This window comes from Physella acuta, unplaced genomic scaffold (assembly GCF_028476545.2).
Source record: "Physella acuta isolate Inbredline_101_S28 unplaced genomic scaffold, ASM2847654v3 ptg000319l, whole genome shotgun sequence".
In the NCBI taxonomy this organism is placed as follows: domain Eukaryota; kingdom Metazoa; phylum Mollusca; class Gastropoda; family Physidae; genus Physella; species Physella acuta.
The window spans coordinates 577,522-595,758 of record NW_026731838.1 but is presented as its reverse complement, the minus strand read 5'-3'; the positions used below and the strand labels follow the sequence as shown (position 1 = coordinate 595,758).

At 34.4% G+C, this 18,237-nt stretch overlaps 1 protein-coding gene across 3 annotated transcripts in view; it reads right to left on the bottom strand.

Annotated features, from left to right (window-relative positions):
* Positions 1-1,422: 1,422 nt before the first annotated feature.
* Positions 1,423-18,237, bottom strand: part of LOC131940502 (adhesion G protein-coupled receptor L3) — a 29,927-nt gene continuing 13,112 nt past the window's right edge. For all 3 annotated transcript variants that reach the window (XM_059299159.1, XM_059299162.1, XM_059299160.1), the window contains 19 exons: positions 17,856-18,140; positions 16,813-16,874; positions 16,373-16,564; positions 14,539-14,701; positions 14,032-14,181; positions 13,392-13,467; positions 12,796-12,916; positions 12,147-12,193; positions 11,924-12,044; positions 11,078-11,178; positions 10,699-10,801; positions 7,571-7,718; positions 6,825-6,894; positions 6,261-6,327; positions 5,623-5,708; positions 4,627-4,753; positions 3,761-3,802; positions 3,119-3,208; positions 1,423-2,379 (listed from right to left, as the gene is read on the bottom strand). In XM_059299159.1, coding sequence (XP_059155142.1) covers positions 2,317-2,379; positions 3,119-3,208; positions 3,761-3,802; positions 4,627-4,753; positions 5,623-5,708; positions 6,261-6,327; positions 6,825-6,894; positions 7,571-7,718; positions 10,699-10,801; positions 11,078-11,178; positions 11,924-12,044; positions 12,147-12,193; positions 12,796-12,916; positions 13,392-13,467; positions 14,032-14,181; positions 14,539-14,701; positions 16,373-16,564; positions 16,813-16,874; positions 17,856-18,140 — 2,114 coding nt within the window. In that variant the 3' untranslated portion in view covers positions 1,423-2,316. The remainder of the gene's footprint in view (positions 2,380-3,118; positions 3,209-3,760; positions 3,803-4,626; positions 4,754-5,622; positions 5,709-6,260; positions 6,328-6,824; positions 6,895-7,570; positions 7,719-10,698; positions 10,802-11,077; positions 11,179-11,923; positions 12,045-12,146; positions 12,194-12,795; positions 12,917-13,391; positions 13,468-14,031; positions 14,182-14,538; positions 14,702-16,372; positions 16,565-16,812; positions 16,875-17,855; positions 18,141-18,237) is intronic.

Below are 18,237 nucleotides of genomic sequence, written 5' to 3'. Positions count from 1 at the left end.
GAACAACTTTCAAATGGAATGACGTATCAAACTCTTACATAGCATACATTAAATACATTTTAGAATCATAAAGCACTAATGCAATGGCGGATACCAAACACGAAGCAAAGAACGTCAGCTTATTACAATATTTTGTATTCAGCTCTAATATATACCATTATCTTTAACTATTGTAAAAATGCTTATTATATTAAAACCTGTTTGTTAATTTATAAAGGTCTATGGTTTAATAACATGCTTTTTATAGAAAATTTCTTTTTCAATGCAACAGTGTGTTAGCATTTATTTAAGATTTATCTAATACTTATTTTAAGATGAACACTGTATACAAATGTGTGTATATTTTATAACTATATGCTATAATTTATTGCACAAAGGCTGAAATGTATCTAAATAAAAGAACTAAAACTGTGTAGCATTTCGCTGAATTGATTGATTGTGAGACTTAACACAAACCACAAACCTAAACACACATTAATTTTTCAGTATAAAGTATATTATCTGATTTAAAAAGCAGTTACAAACAAAAATGTGAGTTTTAAAACAAAAGAAAACAATATTCATTTTGATACTCATATCCTTTAAATGGACCCAAGAAATGTCTCAAAGGTATTTGAGAGGCCCATTAAATATTCAACAAAATCATGTACGGTGTAGTTAAAATTAAATATGGTTAGAAATTCTGTCTGTTTTTTTTTCAGACTTTACTAAAGATTTGATGTTTTAAATATGTTCAATAACTAAATAAAATTTTAAAAAAAGCAAAAACTATTTGGTTTTCACGTGTAATTGCGAAATAAACAATGGCATCCTTTTATTCGATAGGCTAACAGACATTATTTTGTAAACATAAAAAGGCAGAACTAGGTCATGTGGTTTAAATTTGCATTATTGTTTTAAAACTATGTCTGCAAAGTTTTATAAACAAAAAACGAAGATGTGGGGCTGTCAGAATTTGATCACGGAGTTTCTGTACAGCCAATCAATGTTTGTCTTACGAAAGTGAAACATCGGGTTATAATTTAAGCTTGATGAAAATAAATAGAAATGTAGCCTTTAACTCATAAACATATGTTTAAGTTCTCTGGATAACATTGATTCTAACAACTGTTAAATTTCGTAATTATTTTTAGGTTTAAGTTTTTATTTATTATTATATTTAAAGTCGCTTTGATTACAAACAAAAAAAAAACATTATTGAACATTGTCAACAGTATGATGGAAGGATTCTCGTCAACTTGGCTCCACCATTCAAATATATACATATGAACACGATAAAATCGTAATGCGCATGAAAAAAGGTTATACATGCTGTTAAAAGAAAGAAATATAAAAACAAAAACTTCAGAAACATTACATAATATTATTATATATTACATGTACTAAAACAGATTGATATAAACATATAAGATAGTTATTTATTAAAAAAATTAAAATGAAAATGAAATTACCAAAACCTGAAAATCAGCATTCTGTTATAAAAAGTACGCTCTTATTTGATATCATTTTTTACACAGACTATAAAATGCTGCCTGGCTTTGTGTTTGTGCTAATGCACGTGTTTCTTTTTTGTGTATTTGTGTTCATATGTGCGTGTGTAGCTGTCTGTGCACGCCTGTATATGTTTGTGTATGCGTTTGTGTGTGCGTGTGCGTGTGTGTGTGTTGTTTAATTATGATACTATACAACAGCCGTGTTAAGAGAATAGTAACATTTGTTGTTGTTTTTTTAGTTGTTTTTTTTAAATTACCATTGAGTCTTGACCTATATGAAACGTTTGAGATAAATCGGTCAGGTAGAAGGGATATTTGTTTTTTTAGAAAATAGAATGAGAATAACTAACACTTAAGGTTACCGGAAATCGCTCAAAAGTTAAAAAAAAATACACATTTGAAAAATGTGCGTTTTGGTCAACCTAACTAAAACGGTCGTCACAATATAAAGTTTTTGAGATACAGGAAAGAGCCACTTCCCATTACCGAAAATCTAGAAAAAAAATTATTGTGTTGTTTAAATTTTTCGCACAATTAAAATTCATTTTTTTTATATTCATAACACGGTAATGTAATATTTATTATTATGTAACTACAGAAACATTCAATTGGTAGAGTTAATTTTCTTTTTCTATTAATCAACAATAAAAACAAAATAATGTTTTAAAAGTAAATTAAACTCAAACATTTTCTAAAAAATACAAGATAAATTTATTATTACTAGCTGTTATACATGTTCTCAGGCCTTTTCAATTTTTCAATTGCAACAAAGCTTGGTTGTTCCTCAATAGGTCGTGATGTTAACGTCTTTTAAACGAAAATTTCAATAACTTGTAGTTGCAGAATTTGTGAAAGACTTGCCATTGGATGTCGTGGTGGTTGAAGGCTAGTACAAAATAAATAAGTTATACTTTAGTAAAGAAGTGACATATTAATTGTTTAGGTTTTCTTATAACCTGTAGCGAGAAAAATGTAACGTTATTTGTGAGGTTAAAATTCGATTTTTCAATAATCATAGTACTACCTATTTATTTGAGTGATGGAGAACATGAGCCATAGGTCTGACTACTTACATGTATGACAGAGAACATGAGACATAGGTCTGACTACTTACATGTGTGACAGAGAACATGAGACATTGGTCTGACTACTTACATGTGTGACAGAGAACATGAGACATTGGTCTGACTACTTACATGTGTGACAGAGAACATGAGACATTGGTCTGAATACTTACATGTGTGACAGAGGACATGAGACATAGGTCTGACTACTTACATGAGCGATGAAGAACATGAGACATATGTTTACAAACTTACATGAGCGATATAGAACATGAGCCATAGCACTGACTACTTGCATAAGTGATGGGGAACATGACCTTACTTACATGAGCGCTTAAGAACATGAGCCATAGGTCTGCCTACTTACATGAATGATGTAGAACATGCGCCATATGTTTACCTACTTACATGAGCGATATAGAACATGAGCCTACTTACATAAGTGATGGAGAACATGAGCCATAGGTCTACCTGCTTACATGAATGATGCAGAACATGAGACATAGGCCTGCCTACTTACATGTGTGACAGAGAACATGAGATATAGTACTGCCTACTTACGTGTGTGACAGAAAAAGTTCCGTTGAGAAAGCTGGAGTCTAACCTATGAGCCCTGTGTCTTCGTCTGATCGACTTCAAGCCATCTTTTACCTGCAGGGCAGATTAACAAAACAAACACAATAAGGAGCATTTACCTCTCTGTATAGTAACGCTTTAGTATCTATTTCCTAAGCATTTGACAGAGGGAATTACATACAAAACATGCTTTTAAAAAAAGTAATCGTCTATTTGACTATGATTCTTGCACAGTACAATATTGAACTATCGAAATGAATATTATATTTCAATTACGACATATTGACTAGTGTAATACTCACTATAAGCTGACTCTTATGTACATTTATGAAGAAAATTAATTCACTACAGTAATGAGGAATATAGCATAAATATAGGAATTGACTATTTGGCTGCAATATTTGTCATATGTATAGTACAAATTACTTCAGTGGTAATGTACGGTATAGTAAGAAATGACATTGAAATTTCGATTAACCATTTTTCTAAAAGTTTCGCAATTTTTTGGGGAAAAATACATTATATTATAATCAGGTGTTGTTTTGAATATATAAAACAATGTGTACTATATCTGACTTATCTGTATAAAAAGCGAAATGTACTATGAATTTCAAAACGTATTCATACCTGGTGTTGAAGCAGACATTGAAAGATAAATATAAAAAAACCCTGAGGAGAAATATAGTTGTATATCAATTAGCAACCAGGGATAAAATTGTTATAGAAAGAAATAAAAAGGATAGTTCAAAACGAAGAAACGTGTCGCATTGTTATATTGCTTTGTCAATTTATTTTAAGCAAACTTTAACAGTTAACTATTTTAACAGAGTGCATATGTGCAGATTCTACTTCGTATATTGTTTTTGTTCTATTCTTAGTGGCTAGTTTATAGAAATCATTATTCCACAACATAATAATGCATCGGAAAAGGAGAGATAAATCAAAGCTATGAATCTATAAACGTTGGATAATTATTCATCTTTAGACATAATGATCCCTCGTGCAGATACAGCAGAGGTAATGTCTCTCGGCCACGGTATATGAAGGGATTGCGTTGTTAGCATTATGCCTCTACTTTTCTTTCCCCAACGTAAGGCAGGTAGGCTTACCAATTAAACTTCATTAGATTTAGGAACTTTCTACAGTCACAAGTCAGAACCCAAATCAAAACTCGACGTCTTCAAGCTGGATGGAATGTATAAGGTGGTACATTTTAGACCACTTTTAATGTCTTTTTTCTGTGATAAATCGCTTGTGCAGCCTAAATTTATTGTAGTTTTTTTTTTACAGTTTTGGCTTACAATTAATTGTAAGTTCAAAAGGCTTAGAAATACCAATATATATATATATATATATATATATATATATATATATATATATATATATATATATATATATATATATATATATATATATATATATATAAGTATACATAGGTATAATGCTGTACTACAATTACATTACCATATACATAAGAAAACAACGCCACCAACCTGCAGTGCGTTAGTGACAGCAAACAGGTACTGGAAGATCACGTGGGGGTCTGTCATGGACAAGACACCAAACACCCAGGACAGGCCGAGGATTGGGGACAAGATACAGATGGACCGGACAACTGACCTGTGACATATTTTTTTTAACTTTTGAAATGATGTATGAGAAGATAATGATGCTATTTTCTTCTATTTGAATGTGTCAACGCAAATTAAAGGTATGCAATGACCCATACAATTCAAACATGTATTGTCTTGTATACATATAAAGTAATTTTTTTTAAATACCCATCTCCGCAGACCACACACTGAATGAACACATAGTTGAAAGAATGTGCATTGGGTTGAGACACTTCGTACATAACACACTAACAGGCACAATGGACGTTTCGAGATATACAGGGGTCATCCATAAATGATGTCACATTTTTTTTGACGATTGTCAACCCCCCTCCCATACGTCACAAGTCGTCACAAAAAGCCAGACCCTCCTAAAATGACGTCACACTTCAGCCTACAACCCCCCTCAAAATTTCCAAAATTTTGTCAACATTGAGTATTTTGATTAATTCCTATTACAAGTTATTAAAACCGTTTTCCTAGACGCAAAAGTGTGAAGTCACACCACCTGAAACCCCCCCCCTAATTACACACCGTCACAAAATTACGGACCCCCCCCCTTACGAGTGTGACGTCATTTATGGACGACCCCCATATATATATATATATATATATGTGTATATATATATATATATATATATATATATATATATATATATATATATATATATATATATATATATATATATATATATATATATATATATATATATATATATATATACATATACATATATATATATATAAATATATATACATATATATATATATATATATATATATATACATATACATATATATATATATATATATATATATATATATATATATATATATATATATATATATATATATATATATATATATATCGCTTACTTAGTTCTCTCCGTGAGGTTTTTATTAGACATAAATTGTGACGACTGCATTGCTTTGAGAACAATCAGCACGAAAATAAAGTTGAGCTGGAAAACAATATTTTTTTTGTGATTAAAAAGTTTAAGTTAATATCGTTTTGACCTAACAATATTTATTAGAAAGGTAATTGACCTTTTTTTTTAGAGTTTTGGTCGTTGGCCCTTAACACATTTTAAGAGATTATGATTATGATGATGAATATACAAAGGAGAGGGAGATAGATAATTAAATAGCGGTCATTTATCTGGAAGGGACATAACTGAATTACAGGCTGGCAGTGTGGGGGGAGTGGGGGGGGGGGGGGCAATTGACATCAGGCTAGTTAATGATTCCGAATTTTTTTCACCCATGTTCTTAACCGACTAACTTTTTACACCGTTTTTTTTTCTCACCCACAAGGGGTTGTGGGGCGGGTTTGATGAGTGTGTAGCTATACCAAATGTAAAGCATAGATGTTATGGGTGGGGTTGTTGGTCAATCAACAAGATAATCAAACAGGAAACCGAACCCACGACTTTCCAGTTACCACGAACATGCTTTACCCCTGGACCAGGATTAAACTAAACAAGGTTGATCAAATAAAAATAAAATAAACTTACGAGAATGATGAGTGATGCTGGTCCGGCAAATGCCCAAAACAAACCAGACTCAATGGACAACCAGCAGCTGATGGGATATTTAATGGGATATTTGATTGGGATATTTAATGGGATATTTTATAGTTTTTCATTACCTTAACCCTCACTAGCGTATACGTGTGTTGCTAATGTCTTACTTATATCAAATCCCACACTTACCATAAATCTAGACTTACACATTTAAGTAACATGTTCTTCTAAGTCTATATGTAAAACAAATTTTAATTGACAGCTAAAGCTTAATGTGTATCATCATCAATGATTCAGTACTTGTATGACATATAAGTAAAGTGCTCATCTAAATCTAATGAATCCTCAACAAAAATAAAACAAGTATTTATTTGAGTCTAGCTAAGAACAAAAATACGTTTAGATGTTTATTTTAAAGTAAAGTTTTGAAAAGCAAAAAAAAAAAACAGTATATTTTATCATAATCCTTACAAAAATATTTAATTGTGAAATTAAACAAATAACACAATGTTTTTTTAACGAGTTATAAAATCATAAACACAATAACACACTCACTAGTCGTTCGTGCCGTATCCTTGACCCTGTGTGACCCCTAGAGAGACTGCTACTATAACCAGAGGACCAGCTGTTGGGATACACAGATAAAACATAAGATTATATCCACTAGGTAATGACACAGTTATTTAAAAAAACAAAACAACAACGGGGGGGGGGGGGCGATCCTTAGAATTATTAGTTACCACAGACCTAACAGGTACTAAATTTACATATATATAACACAACTATATTTACATATGGATAACAAAAACGTTATTTGCATCTCTAATAAACACCTATATTTGCATATTCAAACACTTATTTTTACGTATTCATAAAATCCCCTATATTAACATATCCTTAATAAATACCTTTATTTATATATCTCTAATAAACGCTAATATTTATACTCTCATATTAAAATCATATTTATATACACATAATAAACACATATATTTATCCATAAAAAACTATATTTACAATATAAAACTAAATACTATTTGGATTTTACCTTAATGAGAATCGTTATAAAAACAATTATAATTAAACATTTAAAATAATAATAATTGTGTATGAGTACGACTTGTAGTTATAAACTTTCACGTGGAGATTATTAATATAAATGCTTGCAGAGCTGTCAAAACTGACTTTTAAGTTATTTTTTTTTAAACAAAATTTCAGATTTATAGAACTCATTATGTAAGATGTCAGCACAAATACCGTCAAGTTCAGTAATGAATTTGTAACGATGTTAAACAACTTACCGTAGGTTAAAGCTAGCACAGGACGAATAATAGAACGTGACGTAACGGAAGTGGCGCATTTGAGGACGACAAGACCTTGACCCAGCATGGAGAAAAACACAACAAGAAACAGGAAGTGTAGGACCGCAGCAATTATCGTACACACCAGCTGAAAGTGAAAGAATCAATTAAATCACACAATAGGCATAACAAGTCTATGTAATCATATTACATTTTTGAAAAAAAAAATCTTATGGCAAGGTATACAATTATATATATTTTTGTAAAATGTATAGCCATATGGGAACCGTCGATTACACTAATTTTTTAAATTTATTTTTTGTATCGAATATAAGCCTTTGAAAATCCGTTTAGAATTATTTCATCAATTTCAATATTTTCAAAAACCGACCTCAACCTCTCTTTGAAGTCAACCAGTATGGCCAAGGAGAGTAAAAGAGTAAAAGTAAGAACAATAGTTTTCCATGATAAAAATACACAATAGTGAACTCTGATGTTTAGCCTAGTATTGTATTTATATTAAATAATATAACATCACCACAACACCATGACTCTACTAATCCAAATTACAAATAAAACTGTTTTCTAAATTATTGTTATACGAGAAAAATGGCCCGTTGAGGAAGGGTACAACGGGCGCTAGGCTGATAGTGCTGTCTCTTTTCTCTAAACTAAAACCAACCCACCCCCCCACACACCCCCCACCCCCCCCACCCCACACCCCACCCCACCCCCACCCCCCACCACACACCACCCCCACCCCCTCACCCCCACACACCACCCCCTCCACACACCGCCCCCCCCCCCCCCCAAAAAAAAACATGTCTACCGTCCCATTCAACGAAATATAATTATATACTTTTTCCAGTGTCCGCCCCCTCCCAGAAAATTCTACCCCCGCCCCCGAAAATTTCAAGTACCCCCACCCCTCTCCGGGGAGGAAAAAGTCTGAAAGAAACACTGAAACCAACCCACCCCCCACCCCCCACCTCCCCCACCCCCACACACCACCCCAACCCCCCCCACACCCCCCCCACACCCACCCCTCCACCCCCCCCCCCCCCCCAAATAAAAACATGTCTACCGTCCCATTGCAAGAAAACCACTTTTTAGATTAGACACATTAATTAGGCGGTAATTTTATTATAGAGTATCGATGAGGAAATTTCTTTTGAGTTGTGGAGGGGGGGGGGGGGGCTCAGACGTTCTTACGCGGGGGGTGGGGCTTCGCCCCTACCCGAAGAATTGTATGCAAGAAACTCTTCACGCAAACCATTTAGATTAGACAACATTTCCTTTTTTTCAATGTTTACGCGATAATCAATGACGTCATTTTACTGTGTGCACTCTCTGGTTTGAGATTATGTTCTACTCTACGCTAAATGTGTCGACGTCATATTTCGTTTTTCGAATTACTGTGCATGTTTTTATTTTGCTTGTGTTTTCTCTAGAGCGTTCTTGTCAGACAGAGCGTTCTTGTCAGACAGAGCGTTCTTGTCAGATAGACAGACAGCGAAACTATTATTATAGACGAGAAAAATGGCCCGTTGAGGAAGGATACACCGGGCGCTAGGTTGATAGTGCTGTCTCTTTTCTCTAAACAAAAACCACCCCCCCCACACACACCACCCCCACCCCCACCCACACCCCCACCCACACCACCCCAACCCCCACCCCCCCCCACACACCACCCCCCCCCACACCACCCCCCCACCCCCCACCCCTACACACACCACCCCACACACACACCACCCCCCACCCCCCACCCCCCCCCCCCAAAAAACATGTCTACCGTCCCATTCAACGAAATATAATTATATACTTTTTCCAGTGTCCGCCCCCTCCCCGAAAATTCTACACCCGCCCCCAAAATTTTCAAGTACCCTCACCCCTCTCCGGGGAGGAAAAAGTCTAAATTAAAACCACCCCCCCACTCACCCCCACCCCCCCCCACACACACACACCACCACCCCCCCCCACCCCCCACCCCCCAAAAAAAAGCATGTCTACCGTCCCATTTAACAAAATATAATTATATACTTTTTCCAGTGTCCGCCCCCTCCCCGAAAATTCTACCCCCGCCCCCGAAAATTTCAAGTACCCCCACCCCTCTCCGGGGAGGAAAAAGTCTAAATTAAAACCACCCCCCCCCACACTCACCCCCCATCCCCCCCCACACACCCCCCCCCCCTCCCCCCACCCACAACCCCCCCCCCCCCCTAAAAAAACATCTCTACCGTCCCATTCAACGAAATATAATTATATACTTTTTCCAGTGTCCGCCCCTCCCCGAAAATTCTACCCCCGCCCCCGAAAATTTCAAGTACCCCCACCCCTCTCCGGGGAGGAAAAAGTCTAAATTAAAACCACCCCCCCACTCAACCCCCCCCCACCCCCACCCCCCTCAGACGTTCTTACGCGGGGGTGGGGCTTCGCCCCTACCCGAAGAATTGTATGCAAGAAACACTTCACGCAAACCATTTAGATTAGACAACATTTCCTTTTTTTCAATGTTTCAATGACGTCATTACATTACTGTGTGCACTCTCTGGTTTGAGATTATGTTCTACTCTACGCTAAATGTGTCGACGTCATATTTCGTTTTTCGAATTACTGTGCCGGTTTTTAAATTCCTTGTGTTTTCTCTAGAGCGTTCTTGTCAGACAGATAGATAGATAGATAGATAGATAGAGAGACAGCGAAACTATTATTATAGATTACTAGTAATTATTTATTCGACTATTTCTTGCCTTAACCAGAAAGTAATATTTAACTTATTACACAAAAGTTATAACATATCCAATTTTTGTTGAAAAATATGCTTTCTGGCTAAAACAAAAATAGAACCATTGGGAAACAGCTTTTCAAGACCATTTCAAGCCTAAATTTGTACATGTTTTTAAAATGTTTTATGTTTTATCGACTACTAATGACTTTATTTTAAAACAAAATTCCAATTACGTTGGTATAGATAAATAAATGTGCATATATTTCAAGTAAAGAAAGGTATTATGCCTATTTATTAAAACAAGATTAAGAAAGGTTAAAAACATCAAATCAAATCAAAACCATATATTTGTAGAAATTTGCGAAATAAAGTAAGAAGAAGCATCCAAACCAAGACTTACTTTGTTTTCCGTCTTGGTAACTCCCACTAGAAACACGATATACCCGAGTGCCAGGAACACAGACAAGTTGACGTAGAGGATAGCCCGGTCACTCTTTACGTATCTATGGTAACGGCCATGTATGTACTTGTACATATTTATATATGTTTATATTTATTGCACGAAATATTAACAAAATTAAAAATACATAAATACATAAATAAATAAAAAATACATATATATATATAAGTATATATATATATATATATATATATATATATATATATATATATATATATATATATATATATATATATATGTATATGTATATGTATATATATATATATATATATATATATATATATATATATATATATATATATATATTTGAGTGACCTACCTCCATAGAATGGCGTAGATGATAACTGTAGTTGCCAGAAAAAAGATGGAGATGGCACAACATAGCTTGGAGATTAAATCAAGGACGTAGTTGTGTTGATGCTGTATGGACAATAACATAGTATTTTATGTATACCAGAAGGTTATGTAGTATTATGTTAACTACAGTAACAGAACAACAAAGTGCTATATGTATGCCAGAAGGCAATGTCGCATCATGTTACCTACAGTACTATATGAATGCCAGAAGATAATATACTTGGTTAAGTACAGAAACAGAGCAATACTGTGTTATATATTTATGTTATTAGATAACATTATTTTGGTTAATTTAAGAAAAAGGCCGTGCGACGAAGCTGTGATCTTAATGGGTAGACAATAGCTCTTGTGTAAGTTGTGTAGTCATAGAACTACCCCGAGATGTGACATTGCTTTGTCATAACACGGCATGTTATATTATAACAATGCTCTAATGTGACACTTAAACTTTGAGGGGGGGGAAGGGTTAACAGAGGCGTAGCGACCCCTCCCGGCGCCCGGGGACAAACTTTCAATTTGCCTTCCCCGCCTCATATTTATTTTTAAATTTATAATTCAAAATAGCAGCTAAAATGAGCTTATTTTGGGGCCCGTAGGATCGGTCCCGGGTACATATGTAACCCCGTCACCGTCGTCGTCCCCCACCCCCCGTCGCTACGCCTCTGGTTGTTAAATTTCCGGGGTAGGGAAGTACATATTATGTATACATTATGCTTCGTTGTGATGGTGGTAGATATACTACAGGAGATCTCCCAATAAAGAGATGCCTGAAAGAATCTCTAAGCAAGATAGATCACTCGGAACTTACCACGGCGGCGTACGGGCTCATCAAAACAGCGAAGTTGGTGGTGTGGTTGAACCCACACGTGACGCGCTCCTGGTCAGCGTAGATCACGTGACACCCTCTGGTTGACCAGACGCCTTGACCACTGATACAATGTATAACATTAGCAAGTATATCACATGCGTGTATTGAATAATGATAACCATGCATGCTAATCAATAGGTTGTGTAGGTATAGTACAACTCACCTGACTAATGTGTCGAGAAATGCACACGAAGGGTTTCTGTGATTGGACTGTACAGTTTAGAGATAAAAGGAAAAAAAAACATGAATAAATCCTATTAAGACCTGATTATCCATTCGGCAGATGAAGTAGAGTTAATATGTAGTTAGCACTTTACCCAGCCGCTTTTACTTCCCTAACGCGAGTTAGGTACACATCCGAGTTGGGTGGACTCAGTGACGTTCTACTGAATGAACCCGGATTTGAACAATGTATTAAGTTTATTCCATAATGTAAATGACTGTTATCATCCTAATCAAGTCGTATTGTTCCAACACTAACATCCATCTGCGACAACTTTGCAATGTAAAGTCTTAGAGCAACTGCATGCATTAATTGTTCTGTTTTACACAACTTCCGTCGACCCTGATAGACTAAAGTGCTACACCCCACCTGTAACATTGAACTGAATAACTACTACACAGTTCTATTTGTTTTATTCAGGTCACGGTTTTCTAAAAGTTAACGTAATCACACCATTCCTTTATATGCCGAGGTCGCAGAGACAGGCCAACTCTAGTTAACTTTCACAATGAACGTTTTCGAAAGGAAAAGTACAACTAACTATCTATCTATGTGTCTACTAGATGTTTAGTAATGGGGTAAACCTCACAGCATTGATGGAGAAATTCATTTGTAGCGGTATGGCAAAAGTCCCGTTGAATCCTCTAATAGAAAAAGAAGTAACGTCAGAAACTATTTCTTTCTCGTAGAGTTCCTTCCCTTCATTACTCCTAAGATGAAAAAAAAAATGTTTGTATAATTACATTTTAAAACAATATCAGTAAGAATTAAATAAAATTATCAATAAAATGTATTTATAAATAAAAGCCATAAAGGGATCCATTTCATAATCCATCCTTTCCCCAAAATCAGCACTACTTGATATGAAATACTTTTTTTTTACTACTCTATTATTTGCAAATTGAAAAATAATATATTTTTTTTAAAAAGTAATTAAGTTAATTAGATATTCAGTAAGATAATTCAATTTCAATGCGAGTTTGTGATCTTTACTTAGTAAAACTTAAACTGAACTAAAATTTCAACTATTGATTTGTAGTATTGGTAAAATATAGTGTTGCAAAGCCAACATATATTTGTAAAGTAAGATACAAAATGTAAAACTTGATAAAAAAATTGGCTTCACGTTTATAGTAAACTTAACAAGATAGATTTATGTTACTAAAAGTTACAATTTGATCTTACTCTCTCTGCTTGTCTGGATCCACTTTAATTTTGTTGGCGATGTCGTTGTAGACAATTACAGAATAGCTCTTTGGTCCTAATGAGCAGAATTCATGGTAATGTTTTAACGCAACGTATGAATAAAGATGTAATTAATAGATCAATTTTTATTGTATATATGCATGTGCAAAATGAGACGTAAACGAGGTGTTGATAATGTTCTCAGTAGTATTTAATTACGGATTAAGCAGTCGAATACTGTGTTGATGTGGGTATGCTGTGAGGTTATTATTTAGTATTTTAGCATCTTTAACGCTGACCTAATGTTGAAAACCGTGATTAAGTGATCAGAAACAATGAATTTTATTTTAAAGTATAATAAAAATTATTAATAGGCTAACTTTAGTAAACTGTAATATTTGTTAAAAACAAGATGTAGCATTTGTTATATTATATATATATATATATATGCTATATGTATATTTACATTTATATACGGCTATATATATATATATATATATATATATATATATATATATATATATATATATATATATATATATATATATATATATATATATATATATTGATACAAAGTAGACATTTCTATAATATATCACCAACAAATTTGTGCCCAGTGTTGAGCAAATGGCCAGCTTACCAGTGCTGCCTGCAATGGCATTATGTGGAAGAAACAAGCTGTTCCTGGACTGAGACAACCAGAAATTGTGGCCCATGCTTGAGCTAGTGGTCTTCACGTCTTCCTCTTCGGGGAAGCGGATGTCTGTGTTTGATTCGTTGATTTTTATCACTGTAAAACAGAATGTAAACTATTTTTTTTTATTTATGTATACATAAGTCGTTTACGCTATTGGCAAATTTAGTGATAGGTTATTTAGTTATAATCCTCACTATATATATATATATATATATATATATATATATATATATATATATATATATATATATATATATATATATATATACATATATAAAGAAAGAGAGAGAGCTATATATAGCTATAGAAACATTTTCAGTTGTTTGGAAAAGATTATAACAACTGAATACAAAAGTAAAGAAGTACTAAATTCAGCAATATTTTTTTCTGTATTTTCTTATACTTTATAAATAGAGTAATTACTTTCTCTATTTAACCCATTATACAAACCTAAAGAGTCCCTCACAATAAATGTATCAATATTTCGGTTCATTGCGGCTTTCGCCATGTTTTCCATCCCGACCAATAGCTGAGTGGCTGTCTGTTCACCATCATGGCTGACCCACTCGGCTGGTTCAGCTTTCAGGCTTATGTCCGTCACTGTGGCTAATTTCTGTTGAAGCATTTTGGTGATGGGGAATAGAACTTTTAAAACTTTTTGCTGTAACACTTTGTACAGACGGAATGGTCTAGTGGTAGAGAGCTAGACAACTTACCCGAAAGTCTCGAGTTCCATTCCAGGTTCAAGCAAGTAGACCGTCCTTGAGTCCACCCAGCTCTGATGGGTACCTGACTCACGTTAGGGAAAGTAAAGGCGGCTTCGCATAGTGCTGACCAAACTATCACTTCAAATACAAACGGCACATAAAAAGGTGAACTTTACTTCACTTGCCTCGTAGACCACCAGGTTTAGACAGGAAACTTTACTTTTACTTTACTTTATTGGCCTACACTGGATACATTTTATATTTTCTTCCGATTTCTCTATCTTTTAAAAAGTACGAGCCGACCCATAATTTGAATGCTGCCACTGAAAATATTTGCTTTAAAACACTACAACCATCCTTTCCCCCAACCTCTACCCCCCCCCGGTGAAAGCAGCCTCCTCTTAGTTACCTCCCCTAAGTTTAAAATCGTTTCAAACTATATTATTGGCCCCTAATAGCCGTCACTAAAACCGTCTCTAAGATTGTAAGCATTTAGCGTGAACCACAGCTCACCAGGCTATGTGGGGGAGGGTGTGGTGGCGATATGCCTAGAGAGGAAGAGAGGGGGCTGCTAGAAGACGCGCTTACAGCTTGGTGTTTTCTATGGTCTCCAAGAAGAGAATTATATATATATATATATATATATATATATATATATATATATATATATATATATATATATATATATATATATATATATATATATATATATATATATATATATATATATATATATATATATATATATATATATATATATATATATATATATATATATATATATATATATATATATTAGCACTGAGCTACCTCGCACAATAGTTTATTCAAGTGTATTTTTTTTTGTTTTTTTTTTACATCTATAGAACTAATCTAAATCTACTACATTCTGATGTCTGTTCACTGTGTAATTTTATTTGGGGAATTGAAAGGCTGCTGGTCATGTTTAAGTTTTGTGCTAAGTTCGTACTGTTGTTACTAATGACTTTTACAACAAGCGATACTAATGTAAGACTCAATCAACCCTATAATAATAAACAAGACCGATAGATAGGGTACACCATATACATATAAATGAATATTTTCTAACCGTACGGCAAGTAAAGTAGAGTTCAACTTTTTTAGTAACCTCGGCGAATGAAGGCATAGTGTTGTCAACACTACGGCCAGTCGCCTTTACCTGACGTTAGTCAGACTCAGGGACGACATACGGACTTAAACCCGTGTTCCTGACTCGAGACTTGCGGGTTAGCAGTCAGACACTCTACCATTCAACAGCAACTCCCATTATACGTATAAAAGCCATTAATAGCAGTCTGGCATACTATATAAAGGATATATTTTATATGTACCACACCTACAACAATAACCTAGACTTGTTGGTAAGAGCATATAATTGTATATCTTTCACACCTACTACTGTGATATTTAATGTATATATCGTATACCAATCTCCCCTACAATAATGAACTATCCCGTGATGTGTATATTAAATGTTATACTTATCCCCCAGCATGATATTGGTAACGTCTACTTTATAGTTAACACACCTGTAATGCTAGACGCTCCCATCTTACCTGTAACATTGTCTCATCTACACCTGTTTTCGATGCCTTCACCGCTTGTGACGTTGTGCTTATAAATTGAACAAGAAGCCTGACCCCAGATGACATAATCTTCCTGTTAATTGTCTGGTTAATGACGTCATCTGCCTTTGAATTAACCACGAACGACAAATCGGTGCTAGAGTTTGTTAGCTTCTCCAATGTCTAAAATAAAAACATTCACTTGTTGCGTGATCGTGGTTTTTTTTTTATCAAGTGTTCTAGGAAAAAAAAAAAGCTAAATGGATTGAATTCTAGAATAAAGTCTTTAAATATGTGAAGAATCTTTTTTTTTTAAAGATTTGCCAATATTTAGCTAAGAACCGACTTAATATGTTTCAAATAACATTTACGTTTATTTCAGTTATTGTTTTGTGTTAAAAAAAATAACAAACATAAACAGAACTACTTACATAGTTTGCAAGGCTGGTTTCCAAACGGTCGACGTTCACTTCCGAAAGTCTATTTTTGTTGTCTTCGAGAAAAAAATGAAACAATTTCCTTCATGGTCAGTCTGAGCGCCGCTCATTAAAATCGCAACTCGTCATAAATGTATTTATTTCAATGTTTACATTTCTTACGACTCAAAAAATATAAATCAGTTATTGATTTTAGGAGCACTCCCAATACCATTGTAATACGATGCATATTTCCGAAAAAAAGATGTGCTACATTTTAGAAGTACTTAACTATGAGATCTACTGCTAAGGCCCAAAAAATGACCACGGTTATAATTAGAAATTGGGTTTCTGTATATTTAGCATTGATATTTGAAAAGTGTATTAGTTTACAGTTAACGCTAACCTAACCCCCTCACTTAATGAAGATTCTACTATTGTGGACATATCAAGTGTTAAACATAACGATAAAGGTTACAAATTAATATTTTCAGCAAAAGAAGCCATCATTACTCTCGAATAAGCCACAATTAAAGTAAATATTATTCGTCGAAAATTGTACGCATAGAAAATTTCGTGCGCAGGTGATAATATTGACGCAAATGTTTATTTTTGCGTATTTCTTGAGGATACTTTATTGATAACCTATGGTTTGTAATTCTACTTGTTGGTTGTTACGGGTCAGTAATAGTTTAAATAGAAATAAGCTAGAATAATCTAGAACTAGGGGAGATTGTGTGTGTGAGTTGAGTTTACCCTAGATTATAGTTAACCCCGGTGTGCTTATGTATTGTTATCCCAAGGTCGAATGCTGTATAAAAGTTTGAGTGAACGATTGTAAAGGGGTTAATTGGTAGTTAAAGCGAGGGCTACTCTGTAATTTGGAGAGTTGAGACAAAATAAAGTAGTAAAGATTGTCAAGATTGTTTTCTGAATTGAACTAAACCCGGACATAACATTGATTAAATCGTTTTTAATAATACATTAATTAGTTGTCTTATAAATAGCTCTTGCTTAACTATTTAATAATAAGACATATACTTATCATCAACGCTTACCTGTTCTTAATTTCACTGGTGTACAGTTCAAAGCACCAAAAATGTTCGTTGGGTAGACAGACACAAGGTAGGACGTGTCCGACTCAAGGGACATAATCTGATGTGAGATGAGTGAATTGCTCGCCGAATTCACTGTCCAATTATTGACGAGTTGTCCGTGAATTGACCGCAGCTCTATGTTGTATCGCATCGTTTTGCCGTGACTGATTGCTTGAGACCAGGTCAGCGTGGCCGTTTCAAAGGAAATGTTAGTCGCTCTCAGATCAGTCGGGCATTGCTTCCTAGCTGGAATGTTAAGAGCCGGATTAGCGGGATTAACTTAACTCAGATCAGCCGGGCATTGCTTCCTAGCTGGAATGTTAAGAGCTGGATTAGCGAGATT